This window comes from Orbicella faveolata, unplaced genomic scaffold (genome assembly GCF_042242905.1).
Source record: "Orbicella faveolata isolate gen_17 unplaced genomic scaffold, um_ofav_v1 contig_35, whole genome shotgun sequence".
Taxonomy (NCBI): Eukaryota; Metazoa; Cnidaria; class Anthozoa; order Scleractinia; family Merulinidae; genus Orbicella; species Orbicella faveolata.
The window spans coordinates 5036584-5052500 of NW_028301564.1; the positions used below are offsets into that span (position 1 = coordinate 5036584).

Here is a 15917-nt window from a genome sequence, read left to right on the forward strand (position 1 = left end):
TTTCCTACGCAAAAAAGGAAAAGCTGGCGAAAAGTACCGGCAACTGAAAATATATTCAGATGTCGCGTCTGCAGGGAAGAAAGAAGGCTTTCTAAGTTAAGGAAGCTTTGTAAATTACACACGTTTACTTTTTTTTTTCCTTTGCTATTCGGTTTCGTCTAGAAGTCATTCTGATACCGGTCTATACCCACTCCCAGGTCCTGCGACTTTCTTGACCTTCTATTTTTTCAAACGATTATCGATATCAAACGCAAACGCAGCTAACTCCGGAAAGCAATACTTCCAGTCAAGATAGGGCTTCAGTCTGTGGGTTTATACACCAAGAAAGGTGAGCGAAGTACATGTAAAAGAAGAGAGGGATCTGGGGTAAAGGCAATCTCTCGAGGCTCCTCTCTTTTTTTCTTCGTCCGCTTCCTAGCTTCCCGCAAGGTTTCTTCACAAGAGCAAGAAAACTGATTTACAGGCATCAGCAGTATCGACACATGCGCATGAAAAGCGCTGTGATGAATGAATCATGGCGCTAAAAACACGAGTTGCGGTGACGGTGTTTCCAGTTGACTTTTCTTGCGGTGATGCGGTGTTCGTTAATTTTTTTTTTTTTTTTTTTTTTTTTTTGCGGTGTTGAGGTGTTCAGAACCCTCCCCGTGTCCTCCCTCAATCATTATATCTTAGTTACAGGTAGGTACTTATAGATTCTAACTATGATCCCGAATGTAAGAAGACCTTTCAACAGCCAACACTCTAATACCCCGTCCACACTACGCTGGAGAAATTTGAAAACGCAGCTTTATTTCTACGCTTTGACCAACCGTCCACACTAATACGCCGCGAAAACTGAGATTTCCGAAAACGCTCTTCAAACAGGAAGAATTTGATAACGGCGGATTTTTCGTTTTGCGGGGAGGGAAAACATTTTGAAAACGGAGCTTTTCGAAAACGATGTAGTCACTATAATCATTTGATATCCCTGCCCGGGTATTCCTCAAACACAAATCCAGACTGACCGGTTATTGTTGAGTTTTAAAATTCCTGCGGCGTAGTGTGGACGGAAAACATTTGATGCGTTTTCAGAGTGAATTAAACCTCCGTTTTCAAATTTCTCCGGTGTTGTGTAGACAGGGCCTAAAAGCCAGTCTAAAATTTTGTATAAAAAACGCACGTGCAATTAAATTGCACATTTGTTTGAGCTAGATAATTTGTATAGGAAATTCAAAAGCCCCGGCCAAACGATCGCAACATTTCAACGCAACATACCGCCCTGTTGCGTCATGTTGGGACATGTTGTGTGTCGTTGACTCAAGTTTGAAAATGATCAAATTTTTGATGCAACATTTGAGGATGTTGCCTGATTTTGTACTCGTTTGACCAGGTTCGATTCGTGCAAGAATGTTGCCGATATTTGTTTTGAGATGTAAGCCCACAGAATGTAACTGAAGACTTCGCAGCTGAAATGTTTGAAAAATTCAACAGGAAGAAATTATACTTCAAGCAAACCCGAGTCTTAGCATTAGGTCGTCAGAATGCTACAGTTTGGTGGCAGAAAAGCTTATAAAGGAAAAAAAAAACTCTTTTGTCGTATCGAAATGCGCTGCTCTTTTTCAACGAAACTTCCGTATTGTATATCTGATCGAGAAAAGGGTCACCTTTTGTAAGACACGCCATTAAACTGAGTAAACAAACCTGCAGTATCGGAAATGAACACAGGAAATTTACATTACAATTATGTTGTTGTGCGTTACCTGTAGTCACCAGTTATTTTTACATCTAAATTGGTTGCCAGGACGATGGTAATAAAGTCGAAAATTCAGTCTAGACAGGAGGGATTTGATGGGATATTTGCAGAACCTCTCCATGTTATAGAACAGAAGCGGATGCTCAGCTCCAAGTTTCACAAAAACTGACAAAACTGAATGTGGAAGCACGGGGGCTCATGGTTAGTGCGCTCGCCTCCGGATCGAAGACCGCGGACGGTCCGGTCCGACTTGTGTTGTGTTCTTGGGCAAGACACTTCACTATCACAGTGCTTCTTTCCATCCAGATGTATAAATGGATACCGGCGAAATTTATGCTGGGTGTAACCCTGCGATGAATTAGCATCCCATCCAAGGGAAAGTGGAAATACTCCTGGTCGCTTCACGCTACAGAAACAGGGGTAAGCGCCGGCCTGATCGGCCACTTGGCTCGTGTATAGAATTAAACCTTTTGTAGGGTGCATAGTGTCCATCAAAACGAACATGCATCGACTTGTTTCACGTTTTGTTTTGCTACAATTCTGCTCAACATCGTAGTAACATGCGACTTTCGGAAAAACCTCTAACGCTGATACTGGGTAACCGTTGGTTAATAGATTTGAACGATTTTCGCAAAATTTAGTTCGGTTCAGCAAATCGCGAGGTCTCGCCTTCTCCATAGTTCCCGCCAAAATAAGCAACAAACATAACACTTACTGAATAAGTCTCGACGCCAACCTCCCGTCCCTTCAAATAAAATGAGTGGGATCATTATTCTCAAAATGAAAAGTGGAAATCTATTTTTAAGTTGCAAGGCAACTCGGTGGGACCGGAAACTTGTCGCAGACGAATATTTACACAAACAGCCGTCAAACGCCGTCAGGTGGAAAAAGATACCTGTGCAGCGATGTTTAGCTCAGGAAAGGTTATAAATAAAGAAATGAGATTATCTCCTTTTATTTTTTGTCTGAATATTCTTCTTCAGTTGAACCTTGGATCTGATCGCTGAGAACACATATTTTCAAGGCAAGAAAAACGAAACGGCCTCGTCGGAAAATAAAGTTTCAAAACGTAAACTGAACATGACCTTGTACTAATGAACAAGAGAAAGAATACAAAATATGGCATATGACTGGATTTTTACTAACAGCTCAGTTACTACCGTTTGTTCTTCCGTTGAGTCAATTTAGATGCGCCTGAATTTATTGACCTCGATATAGCAAAGAAATTCCCCGACGAGATTTTTATTCAGTCTTAACAGGATATCTTTTGATTTAAGTTAATATTTGTCTCTGGATTATTTTATTTCATCATAATTGGATCAACTGACTAATTTTGCCCTAAAAGTATGCAAAAGTCACGAGCTAAAAAGAACATTTACCATCTTTATACACTTATTAAAACAATAAATTACAGTATTTTCCCCTCTTTTCACCCTTTGAAATACATGCATTTTTGTAGCGGCGTATTTTAGTTTTGTTCAGTAGCAAAACGCTGGAGCCTTTAATCTATTTTTTTTCTGGATCACGAGCCGGGTGGAACATTTTTGTCATTCTTGGACACCTTAACTTGTTCTGTCTTTTTCCATCGAATTTATTAGCGGCTTATCGGCCAACTACATTTCAGGAACCCCGTCACGGCATTTTGAGTTATTTTGGTCACGTATAAAATTACCTTTAAATTGAAGGAAACCCGAAAATAGTAGTTTACTAAGATAAAAAAAACAAACAAACAAACAAACAAAGAGATAATAACGAACCATAACGGAACAAGGATGGTTAAGGATGGAGAAGATTAACGCGGATTGTAAACGACAAACTTGAAAAATTTTAAGATAGGCAAACCATGACTTGGCTCCATAATACACCACAGTGATATTTTTGTTAGCCCGTAGTAGACAGCACCACGAAACTAAATTGAATAAAATGTCTATACAGAATGCCTGCTCAAGTTGCCAGAAAAAAATAAACATTTGTCTTATTTACGATTAGGTCTCTCCGGTTGCCCTGTAAGCATGTTGTTAATTCTGGTTGGTTTCGTTATAGCCATCACTTTTTTCCAAAGCGGTACCGTTTGTAATGAAAGAAACAGATGGGTGTGGTTATGTCGCCTTTGGTACTTTGCCAAACTAAATGTAAGTGCTCCACTTGAAATCCGCCCATTTTCCCGGCTCTTGGGCACCGAAATTGTTATGCCATTTATTTGTTGACAATTGCATTTCGTTATTCGCGAGGTTTGCATTCCTAACCTCGAAGTACACGCCAAAAGTCCACACCCATATGCAGATAAACACAAACCGCGATCTATTTGTTATTTTAAGATAAGAATAGCCATTTTTTTCTTTCTTCCTCAGCGTCCCAGTTTGTTTGTAAAAACCTTGCGATGTAAAACAGATGCTACCATTTGATGCTGCTAAATACCTCCTCTTGACCGAGAAAGTTTGCTCCTTCATTGAAGAAAGATCAGTTTTCTCGGGGTTAAAAATGGTGTCCTAAAATCCCCCGTTTTGTTTCCCTACTTCACAAGACTTGAGTGACATCGAGTCAGTTGTAAGAGATTTTCTTGACGTTAAGTTTCATTTTCTCCTTGGTGCGCGCGCGTGTTTGAAAGGCCAGCCCCGCAAATAACTAAAAACAACAATGTGAATTCTGACCTTGTCTACACGTTTGGCTCATCTCAAGGGCTTTCCTTTGATTTAACATTGTGGGATTGTTGAAACCCAAAATATTTTGCGTAAAGAAACACGATCCTGAATAATTCAAAGCCGATTTAAAACTGGCGTGCACCTTAGAAGCTTAAGCAAGATTAGCAGCGTTAGTTCTGCTGTCATCCGGTGGTTAGGACAATACACAAAAGTACATTTCATTTTGGACCTGGAGAATCATCTGATGAACATGGGTAAGTGAATCAATCATTCATTTCTCGTTCAGTTGCTTTAATTGGCATAACTCCACCAATATGATCTGTATTAGGAGTTGCGTGGGATTATTTCGAATCACATGTTTTTTCCGGAAGGAATTTGAATGTTAATTGCAAGTCAAAAATTGATATTCCAAGCCATTCTATAAAACCAGAACGTATGCCGTTCAAAATATTATCTTCAGAATCATCGATGACAAAGATAAATTTTAGATTGATCGCTTCACAATGAGGCAAAGATATCTGAACTGAAATTGGCAGTGACACGGTAATCTATTTTTAGCATGGAGGCTCCAGTAGAGAGCCAGTTCCAGACTCAAATCCTGACAATAATGATTTGACTATTTCGGAACAATACTTCATGAATATACTAGCCTATGGCATGAAGAAGATGGCAAAATGTCAGCAGAGGAATACGTTAACTGAGCACCGATTCCTTTAAATTCTGGAGCCGTCTTGTTTAATGCAACAAAATGATTTTATGGAATTTCATTTTTTAATCCAATTTAAAAAAATTTATCCGACGATTATTCTATTCTCAAGCATAAGTTCCTCTCTGGAGTTGAGACAACGTTAATTTCGCCTGACTAGCCAAAGAATCAACCCTGTGTACATTGTACGTTAGAGAAACCGATAGCTGCTCAAAAAGGTGAAAACGAAAAAAAATTTACTCCAGCCAATCTGATAACTAATGATTAATTAGAAGCTGATAAATTACTCAGTTCTTGCAAAACAGGAAAAGAAACTAATCGAAGCAACCTGCATGAAAAGATAGGTTTTTCGTTTTATACTGTTGAGGTCCTACAAAACTTTTTAAAAATTAATAATTGAGGGTTAATTGAAAGAATGACCGATTTCTTGATTGCCCGATTGGTTGATTGATTAATTGATTAAATGATTCTTGATTAAAATCCGTTCAGATTGTGACGCCCTTTCATCATTCGGTGTGTATCGGAGATTGAAGCAAACAGCCATCGCAGCACTCAGCCGGTACAAAGTCACCTGCGAGAGGCCAAAAGTAGATATATTTTACCCTCTGTTTTGTTGAGACGCGGGAATTTTCTCGTCTTAGCTGTCTTCAAATTGTAAAAAAGAACAGGGATGCCCGTGGGTGACACCTGCGCAATAAAACCAGTCTAAAATCGAGTGAATGGCGTCGGTTTAACTTAAACAGAGTGCGCATGCACCGTTGTGGCTATGTTGTAAGCGAACAGTAAATGACAGCTGCAGGAATGTCTGACTGAATAAGAACGCAGGCGCGGCTATGAATTCTTTCGTTTCTTCATATGGCAGGGTTCCGCAATGCGGTGGAAACGAATGCTTCTTTCAGTGTACATCAGTGCTATTTTCATGTTTACGATATACTTTGCTCATCTAGCCTACAGGGACGATAATGCTCTATTGAGAGATTTGTTTATATTAGGTGATAACGACAATGACGATAAACAGATAGGGGAGGAAAAGCCGAAAGAACTGAAGATCTGTGCACAATGTGGCGAAAAGATCGAAGGGAAGTTTTTGCTGCGAGCTTTGGACCAGTTTTGGCATGAAGAGTGTCTGAAATGTTCCTACTGCAGCACACAGCTGGCCGACTTGAGCTCCAAGTTTTACCACAAAGGAGATTTAATACTTTGTAAACGAGACTACATCAGGTGAGACTTTCTCCTCTTAATAAAAATAAAAAAATGCTTTTTAATTAGGCAAATTAGGCATAAGATGGCTAGCGCGAATCCAAATATGAAACTTCACTAACTTTTTGTCGGTGCCGTTTTTCACAGTCATTGGATTTCAGGGCATTATGAAAACTCCACAGGAACTATTCAACAAAATCACCCAACACGGCTTGGAAAAAGGTGGCCGTATGTTTAGGTAGCGAAAATCCCGAGTTTCTTATGAAACACAGACATGGATTATTATTCAAAGATGTTACTAGATTAAGAGCTTCCGAATACGATCAGAGGTTGACCCAAGCAAGCAGCGACTGATGTTTATATAAGGTTTGAAGATAAGTTGATATCAAACGAGCTAGAAAACTCGTCACATTAATTATGCGGCCAAAGAAACTTGTTGACGGACCATTCCTTTTAAATATCTCGTCGTTAATAATCTATAGCTGCTGTTATCCATTTTTCGCCACATTTACCGTTGTAGAGCATCAACGAGCGCTGGCTTACAGGAAGTTGTGTGCAATTTGACATACAGACGGATTGCTCTGTATTAGCGAAAGCCATCGCTCGTGCCTCGTCATAAGACGTACTAAAGTAGATTGTTTAGTCTGAGCAGATAATCTTGCGTTCGACCCCCTTTTCATATCAATGTCTGCATACAGCTATTTCAACCAGCGTTGGCCCACGTCACTAGACTGAATGGTACTGAACGGGTAAAAGTGAAAAACCGTTACACGCGCCGAACTAAATGAAATTTAAAACATTTTTTGTATTATTCTAAAGCACGTGAGAACGAGCTATGGTCAGCCAGTTGCTAAAAATTAGAAATTTCCAAAACCTCAAAGCAATACAAAAAGAAAAGAGATCTGACGAGAGTGACACAGTGCATTTCTCTTCTCCTTCGCTGCGCCAAATTCTAATCGGTAATTCTGTTGTAGACTTGCTGTTAATCTTGTTCAGTTACTATTTCACTGTAGTCTTTAACGCTTCTACCGATCAATAACTTTTTTGAAACAGCTGTGTTCAAGTAACATTAGAAGTATGGCTCACTGACGTACACTTATACGGCCGCAGTGTTTTTTCATATTAAATTCTCCATGAACCTTTTATCGTCGAAATAAACTTTGATTTATTCACCGGTCATAGGATTATGTCAGTTAACAGGTTAATAATAAGGGTAACTGAATTAGGCAATTTAATGGACAACGATTAATTTTGGCGAAAAAAGTTGCATTGCTTGCTAGAAGGTAAACGAAAAAATATCGGTTGGAAACGATAAGCGTGTAAAAATACAGCCAAATTCCTTTTTTTTTTTTTCCATTTTCTTTTGATAAGATAATAATAGGGACGATTTCCTTGTCATAACATTATTGAAATTTTTGATTTTTTTTTTAGATTATAACCACACACAGCGTTTCAAAGTACGATGTGACCTTGACTGAAAAATGGTCGAATATAAAACAAGTTTTAGAGGCTTGTGGATACTTAGCACGCGGTGTTATTTTGATAATCTCGTAGCACTGCTTGAGCTAAAACCTTTTCAATGTCAGACGCGCTTACAGGTTGAATCGGGCCAGTCTGTGACTTCGATTGAAACAGCCTTTGAGAAGTTCTTTAATTTTATTTGCAAATTGTGGTTGTTACGTTTGTGTCTGTCATGATAAAAGCTTAGTGTATGACCTTTAAATAAAAGCTATTGAGCAGTGCTTCCATGTGGCACTGTTTATTGTGCTGCACCACGTGTTGAGAGCTTTTGAGTCTGCGGATAAAACCCTAGTGTGTGACCATTCAAACAAAACCTCTGGAGCAGTTCTTTCACATGGTATTGTTTATTGTGCTGCGCAAGAAGGCTCTTGCTTTTACGTTTCTGGTTGCAGGAAACACTAGTTAGGATGCCAGTATTCAAGCTTTTTAGCGCACGGTTCTGCTTATATTGCATTGCTAATTCTTTCTCTTCTTACTTTTAATTCTGTCATTAAGAACACGGCTTGTCAGACCAATCCAATAACGAACTTAGTTCATTTCGTGTTGTTCATTATTTTGTACATCGTGTTTTAAGTACCTGTTATCAATTAACAAGCGTGGGAGTTTTCATTCTCTTGAACAATAGGGGTTAATTCAGAGATGAACATGATAAGAACATCGTGTGTGGTTCGATAAAGAGAGTTGGATAGGGGCTTAAATATTGTTTGTTGTTATGAATTATTGATAATTACAACCAAATTCTTTTCAGAGGCAAGTCACTGTTTTGATATATAGTGCTTACGTCTGTACCACCTAACAGCTCACAATACTAATCGGTATAACAAATGTATGGCGATCAGAAATAAGAATGACAACATTGCAATTGAAACAGGAAGCAGGCTAAGAGCTAATACTTGAAAGTGGAATCTCGAGCCCTTGTAATTAGCCTCCCTAGTTTCCTAGCAGTATAAACCATTCCATGTTTGCACTTGTTTATCACTGTTATACATTTTTGTTGCAGCTTATACATTCCAGTTTTATAGACCTATTTTTACAATTCAGAAACAAACCTGGATATCTTGTCATGCACGGATTATGCTGGCATGGCTCCCGGGTTTACCTCGTTGAGCGCACAGCGCGAGTGCAACGTACCGATACGGTAGAGGTATACAACTCTAACATCTGATTGGTTCAATTCTCCCTCGCGACACAACAGACTTTATCCGCACTAGGTTTCAAACCTCAGTGGGGTCCTCGGCGTTGACTATTCATTATATCATATATATAAAAACCTCACTCGGTATAATAATTGCTCGCTGTCTCTGATTACTCTTGCTTTTATTAACACCATTGACCTAGCTTTGTTTAGATTGGGCATTTCAAATTAGAGGCTAGAAAAAGTGCGGGAAATAGCGATCACCCGATCACTTCTCAAAAATAAACAAAAAAATAGGGTGAAGGGTTGACTACCAGATTAAGCATTGTAGATGGAAGCTCCTACGGCCGCGATCACGGAAAAAGCTACGCACACTCCGAAGGTATTGGCCGTTTAAAATCTTTTTTTCTTTTGCACTAGGGCGTCTCGTTTTAAAGAAACTAGACAGATGATACGTCAAGACGAACTATCTGCTTTAGCGTGTCTTGAACGATGAACTTAGAGAAGAAAATGGCTAAGATAGATAATCCATCCGTGTATATAAGGCACATATCAGACGAATTATGCATTGGGGTGGTTATGCTTCACAGTTTATATAGAGGCAGCAGAGGACGTAAAATTGGTCAAAGCAAACTATCTGCTTTTGAATTTAGTGGGCGACGAACTCAGGGCTTAGAGCGCCTGATAGTTCGTTCAGTTCGTTTTCCGTTTTTCTTTTTCCGTTTCGTGTAAAACAACAAACACATAATTCATCTGGACGGCTTATGCATCTCTAGTTTTAAAAGGGCTATTATAGCTGTCTGTTCAGCCAATAGATTTCGAGCTTGCCAATGGCCAGCCAGCGGGTTTTACTTCTATTTACTATTACTTAGCTTTTAAGTCCTTTAACTCTCTGCGGCTTTGTGTTTTCCTCATTACAGGCTGTTTGGTGCCACTGGAATTTGTTCACATTGCTCCAAGACAATACTACCGCTGGAAATGGTCATGCGGGCTCGTGAACATATCTACCATCTTGACTGCTTCGCTTGTCAAGTTTGCCAGTACAGATTCTGCGTTGGAGACAAGTTTTTCCTTCACTTCCATGTAGTCCTGTGCGAGGCTGATTACTATGACGTCACAAGCATTTTCCAGCAAATTCCTTACTACATGTGACATCTCGAATTAATGAATATATATTTTAATCCGAGGCCATTTTTGAAATTTTGTAAACGTTTTGCAGGAGAACGAGAATCGGGTTGAGCTTGAAATGATATACTGTATAGCATCAGACTGGTTGCTGTAATAATAGAATAATACATGTATGGAAAGCAGGGAGGTTTGTATCCTGGGGGGAGACTCCTCTATAAAAAGCGCGAGGGTGTTCTTCGTAGCTCTTAGTAGTTAAAAAGCAGTTTTCGTACCTATTAGGTTGTTTAGCCTCAAAAGGTTCACAGCGGGAGCTTTTAGGGTAGAAAAAAGTGAGACAGGAGATGACGTGTTGTTTTAGAATTGGTACCTCTTAGGGGTGAAAAACATTTCAAGCCACGCCCACAGAAAAACAGGATCTTGGTACCTCTTAGGGGCTCTTTTCAAAATTTCCCACGAGTACCCCCGTCCTTTTTAAATGAGAGTAGCCCTGGGGTTTGTATGGAGTCTTCACTTGACTTTTTGCCATGATCCTCTGAGAGTAATGGGCAGGGAGTATCGAGTCTTCTGTCAAGTCTACAATGGTATCACGTGTTGCGTCTGTGGCACTTTGCTCCGACGAAGGCCTAACACTCGAAACGTCAGCTTTACAAACTCACTACGGCGCCATAGCGTACACTATTGAGTTATGGATGCACGCGAGAGGTTTCTAAGCACGAAAGAAGCGTAAGAGTCGCACGAGGCGATAGCCAACTCTAGCTTCTTGAGTGCTTAGCAAACCTCCCAAGTGCATCCATAATTCAATAGTGTACAGCTCTGGCGCCGTAGAGAGTTTGTAAAGCTGGCGTTTCGAGTGTTAGGCCTTCGTCGGAGCAAAGTGCCACACACGCAGCTCAATTTATTTTATAACATAATATTGACACATTGGAGCAAAAGAAGTCCTTAATTTTATTGAGCTACATCACATTAGCACACACGTCAGCAGCGTACACCCATGGGCAAATAGTAGACGATGATTTAACCAATCAGAACGCGCGCTTTGCTTTAGTTATGTTCTAATTGACATTCCTCGACTGTAAGTCAATAAATAGATCATCGTATCAGCTCTAGCCTTCATAACGAGCCAGACAGTCTTTATAGCAACCACAAAACAGTCTTGGAATCCCGTGGAAATGAAGAACTATTAGTCATTGATCTCCACGTGACGTCTAGTGGCTTACAACATTTCATTGCGATTAGATCCATGTCGATGATCTTTTCTGTGAGGAAACTTTCGCACGAATCTGTTATTATCCCTACTATAATCCGAAAGCGTGAAAGTTCGCTCATTGTGCATGTTCGTATTCGCTTTACTTTTTAGTCCTCCTGTTCCTGCGCTCGCGCAGTAGAGGATGAGAGTTCAACCGTAATTAACGCAACTCTTCTCATTTCCTCGTTTAGCCCAGGATTTATTTAAGGCAGCTGGAAACAGGCACTTCCCAACAGGAATACTTCGAAGGATTATCTTTTACCACCAGTCTTGATCAGATGACGTTTGAATATTGATAAGATTAGTAATTTTGATCCTAAAGGTAGCATTTGGATACGAAAAAAAATCAGTTATTTTCCCTTTTATTGTGATTTCATTCAGTTTTAAAGCCCTATTTTTATGATAAAAAAAGATTGATCGCGAATAGAGCTTGCAAATGGTATATCCGGAAAAGAATACATACCTCTTACTAACCGAGCTCGAGGTCCGTACTGTAAGTTACGGACCGAGTTTTTTCTCCTTCGATTTATGGCCCAAGCGCGAAGCGCGCGGACAAAAATCGACGGGGAAAAAAACGAGGATTCGTAACTTACAGTACGGACCGAGAAAACGAGGTTTGTAAGATATTTATCATATCTGTACTGTGTTTCTAGATCTGACGTGTTCGGGAACGATTTCTGTTCACGCGAAACGGGGTCAAATTTCTGAAACAAGTCGAAAGCAAAACGAGTCAATTTGAAATCGTTGTTAAGACGTTAGCACGTTTTAATACACAATTTAAAGTAAAGGAAAGTTTTAAACTTTTACTTGCTACAAAAGTTAAGAACACCTGGTGATAAATCACGAAACATTTTGGCAACAAAAACAGCTTTATATCAGTTTAGCGGGCCGTGCAGTAGGGTGAGGCCAGCTTAATTGACCAATCACAGCTCGTATAGTAACTGAGAGATGCAATAAAACAACACAGTATAAGAACAACGATTACGCACTAAGTTAAGTTTATTACTTTACCATTACAAAATACAGTAATGCCTTAACTGTAAAGATTTAAGTAACTATTGCATACCATAATGATTCGATTTAGCACCCTTCCTCAAATAAGAGCTCTCTTTCCAAAAACCTTCCCCTGTTCCAATGAACTCCCCTTATATTACATCTTCCTGTTTCCATCTTCCAATATTCATACGCGAGGTACCAAGGAATTTTTTCCAAATTTACTCCGAAAGCACCCTCCCTGGACTAGCTTGTAAAATTTAACAAGGGCTCCGGAAGCTAGATCGAATTTTCAAAGCAGTATAGCACAATGAACAAGAGACTAAAAATTCTCCTCATGAAAGTATGATACATGTTGTATAATCATTAGATACTTTTTTTCCTTGTCACCTAAACGCTACCTCTTAGCACTGATGAAATCTACCGGTTTATCCAAGCAATATCAAATTAGAATTACTGCATAAAAAGAAACTAATGGGCTAGAATTACATCCCGCTTTACTTTGTTTAACAACAAAAACACAAAATTATCAGCAGCTTTTTTAGTTGGTCCAAAAATGTGGCTCCTTCATGGTGTAGATGGTACAGTACAGGTCTCAAAAGAACACCCCCCAGCCCACAAATCTATTGTCTTCGTTGCTTTCCTTGTTCTTTTGACTTTTTGTTCTCTTTGGTTCTACATTAGCTGCGTCTTCATCCTCGGAGACCCAGGGGCTACTAGCCGGGACGAAGCGATATTTTAGGGCGAAAGTTTACTTCAAGAGCTGAAAAGCCCCTGGGAACGTATCCTTACCGAACCAGCCCCCATGTTACGGCTTGCGATTTCCTCGGCTTTGTTGAATCTTTTTTTCTAAAACTCTCCACGAGAATATTAATCTTCCCGCTCTACGGGCCAAGCAGGTCGATCGATGAACCTAAGCTAACCTAACCTAAGAAAACCAAGTTTATGTAAGAAGGCGACAGAGTTACCCGGATGGACCTCCTCTCTGATTGGCCAGAAAAATATTTTTCTGGCCAATCAGCAGGATGAAATTCGACCACTGCTGGAACTGGTTCGGATAGAATAAGTTCCCAGGGTGCTCTTCAGCTCTTGAAGTAAACTTAGGCCCGGCAATATCGCCTCGTCCCGGCTAATAGCCCCTGGGTCTCCAAGGATGCTGCGTCTTCTACACCGGAACCGAAAATGTTAGAAAGCATACTCTGGTTTCTCACCCGTATTGTAATATCAACCAGCTTTTCTTAAGAACGCCTCCACTGTTGAAAAGAATTGACCCTAAGCTGGGGCAAATATAGCTATAGCAAACAGTCTAGTTTTAAAAACCAAAAGCCTGACAAAGACAAAAAGTCAAAAGGAATAGTTTCGCTAATGTGTTCGGCTATCGAGAGGAGAGTTATTGAATGGCCAGAGAAAATTACTAGTATACTTGCCACTTAACACAAATCACTTCAAAGTTAAAAATCTGGAATCAAGAGACCTGTTGTTTTCCAATCTGGTTTGCGACGAGGAAAACGACATGTCTTTTTACTAAGCAGCTAACTCAACAATTTTCACAAGTCCAACATTATTGCAATTCCCTCCAGTTACACCAGAACAACCCTGACCACCACAATACGAGCCCCCTCCCCCTCCGGCTTGTCTCCAATGGGTACCACTGCCTCCGCCAGAGTACCCTCCACCGCCACCTGATGCTCCATTATCTTCTGACCCCCCTCCCCCACCACCAAACCCTCCCACTGCTCCTGGGACTGGTCCCCCGTTGTACCCGCTGTTCATGCTGCCGGCTCGACCTCCAGTCCAGCCTTGACCACGTGACCCGCCTCTCTCTCCATGTTGTTTCCCTGCCCTGGCACACCCCTGAGCATACCAACCCGCACCTACTCCCCCATGGTGAATATAATAATAATAATAATAATAATGATAATGATAATAATAATATCTAGCGCGTGCAGTGTTGCATTCACCTGGCTGCCCCCCAATACCTCCATTTCGAATTTGAGATAAAACTTTCCCCACACTACTGGTGCCACTTGTTCCCTTTTGACCATCCACACCGTTATATCCACTTGAAGCTCCCCCTCCCCCTCCGGCGGCTAATAAAAGCACATTACTTGTAGTATAAACAAAGCTCCCTCCCCCTCCTCCCGTGCCAGCATTGTCCTCTACGGACAGTCCTAACTGAGCTGCTGTCTTGTTGGTGGTTTGCCCTCCTTTCACCTCCACTGAGTTTCCTCCTTTCTGTCCGACCACAATATTCAGCACTGTTCCTTTAGTCAGATTGAACTTGCCCTCAATGTACGCACCCCTGCCGCCACAGTAATTTCCAGGCTTGTATCCATAGTTGTACATGTGTTTTCCTCCCAGGGCTCCCCAAGCTCTGATAAGGTAGCGAGCGGTTCTTGGAACCGTGAATTTCTGAATAGTTCCAAACCGTCCACTACGTCCACGTGTTGTAAATGTAATATAAACTACAAAGGAAAACAGCTTAACTGTTTTAGAATAAGTGATTTGAGAGTGGAAATCAAATCTTATCTTTTTAATCCCTGGGACTGAATAATCCTAGCGGAATTCGGTATTAACCTTATAGAACCAATTATTTATGTTACTGGTGTTATCTGTTGCGGTGTCCACAGGCTTCCATATTTTACAACACCCTCTCAACCTTCCCTTTTTTTCCGAGATGTTAAGGTTTGTAATGCTATCTTCAGCTCTTACCTGTTTCGTTTTGTGTTCCATTAAATCCTGGTGCATCGCTGAAGTTGCAGGTCCCATTGTTCATACAGGGACAACATTCGCAGATATCTGTTCAAAGATACAAAATTGAAAGGCCTTATTTGAGAACTATTCACAAGCAACTATAAAGCCTGCAATATGAAGTAAAAATAATTGATTTTGGCTCTGGTTACCGATTTCGCATAGTGTTCCATTAAAGCCTGGTGCACAGCTGCAGTTGAATCCGTTCAGTCGGTCTGTACAGATGCCGTTATTCTTACAGGGACGACTTCCGCAGTCATCGATATCTGTTTCAGAAGATGAGGTTGAAAAAAAAAATACATGATAGCTCTTGTTACATTCTGCGGAGCCAAGAGTAAAAATAACATCAGGAGGCTCGATTTGTACCCGGTGAACGCGGCATTCGCAATTTACAGTAACAATAACCAATTTGCTATGTTACTAATTGCCCGAAACGGCCATAACAAAGTTGAGACAGGAACGCTATCCAATTGTGAAAACAATTTGAAATACGAGAAGTAGATCAAATTGTTATATCAATTATTTTCCATGTTTTTTATTAGCATAATAGTTTGGGTGGATACCACGGAATTCCCACAAAATCTCACAAAATCTGAAGAAAAATACATTGGATTTGTTCGTGCATAATGTACATGTAATACACCACTGACAGTTACCTGTTTCACATTGTGTTCCACTAAATCCTGGCGCGCAGCTGCAGTTGAATCCGTTCGCTCGGTCTGTGCAGATGCCTTTGTTCTTACATGGATGGCTTGCGCATTCATCGATATCTGTTTTAGAGGATAAGGTTAAAAGAAACAAAAAATGCAATAGCTGATGTTATATTTGACGGAGCCAGGAGCAAAAATAACATCAGCAGGCTC

At 40.4% G+C, this 15917-nt stretch overlaps 2 protein-coding genes across 3 annotated transcripts in view; one reads left to right on the top strand and one right to left on the bottom strand.

Annotated features, from left to right (window-relative positions):
* Positions 1–4059: 4059 nt before the first annotated feature.
* LOC110055090 (LIM domain only protein 3-like) lies at positions 4060–10246 on the top strand. 2 transcript variants are annotated; one of them, XM_089273195.1, is made up of 3 exons: positions 4060–4628; positions 6073–6301; positions 9857–10246. In XM_089273195.1, exons 1-3 carry the CDS (start codon positions 4619–4621, stop codon positions 10086–10088), a joined length of 471 nt encoding a protein of 156 aa, XP_089129321.1. In that variant the 5' UTR covers positions 4060–4618; the 3' UTR covers positions 10089–10246. The 2 variants fall into 2 exon arrangements, with proteins under 2 accessions (XP_089129321.1, XP_089129320.1); XM_089273194.1 differs by lacking the exon at positions 4060–4628 and having other exon boundaries at positions 4635–6301.
* Positions 10247–12291: 2045 nt separating this feature from the next.
* LOC110044720 (uncharacterized) overlaps positions 12292–15917 on the bottom strand; it is an 8556-nt gene continuing 4930 nt past the window's right edge. Inside the window, exons 4-7 of the mRNA XM_089273192.1 lie at positions 15711–15824; positions 15207–15320; positions 15016–15102; positions 12292–14768 (exon numbers count right to left, since the gene is read on the bottom strand). Coding sequence (XP_089129318.1) covers positions 13828–14768; positions 15016–15102; positions 15207–15320; positions 15711–15824 — 1256 coding nt within the window. The 3' untranslated portion in view covers positions 12292–13827. The remainder of the gene's footprint in view (positions 14769–15015; positions 15103–15206; positions 15321–15710; positions 15825–15917) is intronic.

Coding starts and splice junctions, on each gene's coding strand:
- LOC110055090 (XM_089273194.1), top strand. CDS start 5,952: ATGCGGTGGAAACGAATGCTTCTTTCAGTGTACATCAGTGCTATTTTC. Junction 6,302..9,856: donor TGTAAACGAGACTACATCAG/GTGAGACTTTCT, acceptor TCCTCATTACAG/GCTGTTTGGTGCCACTGGAA.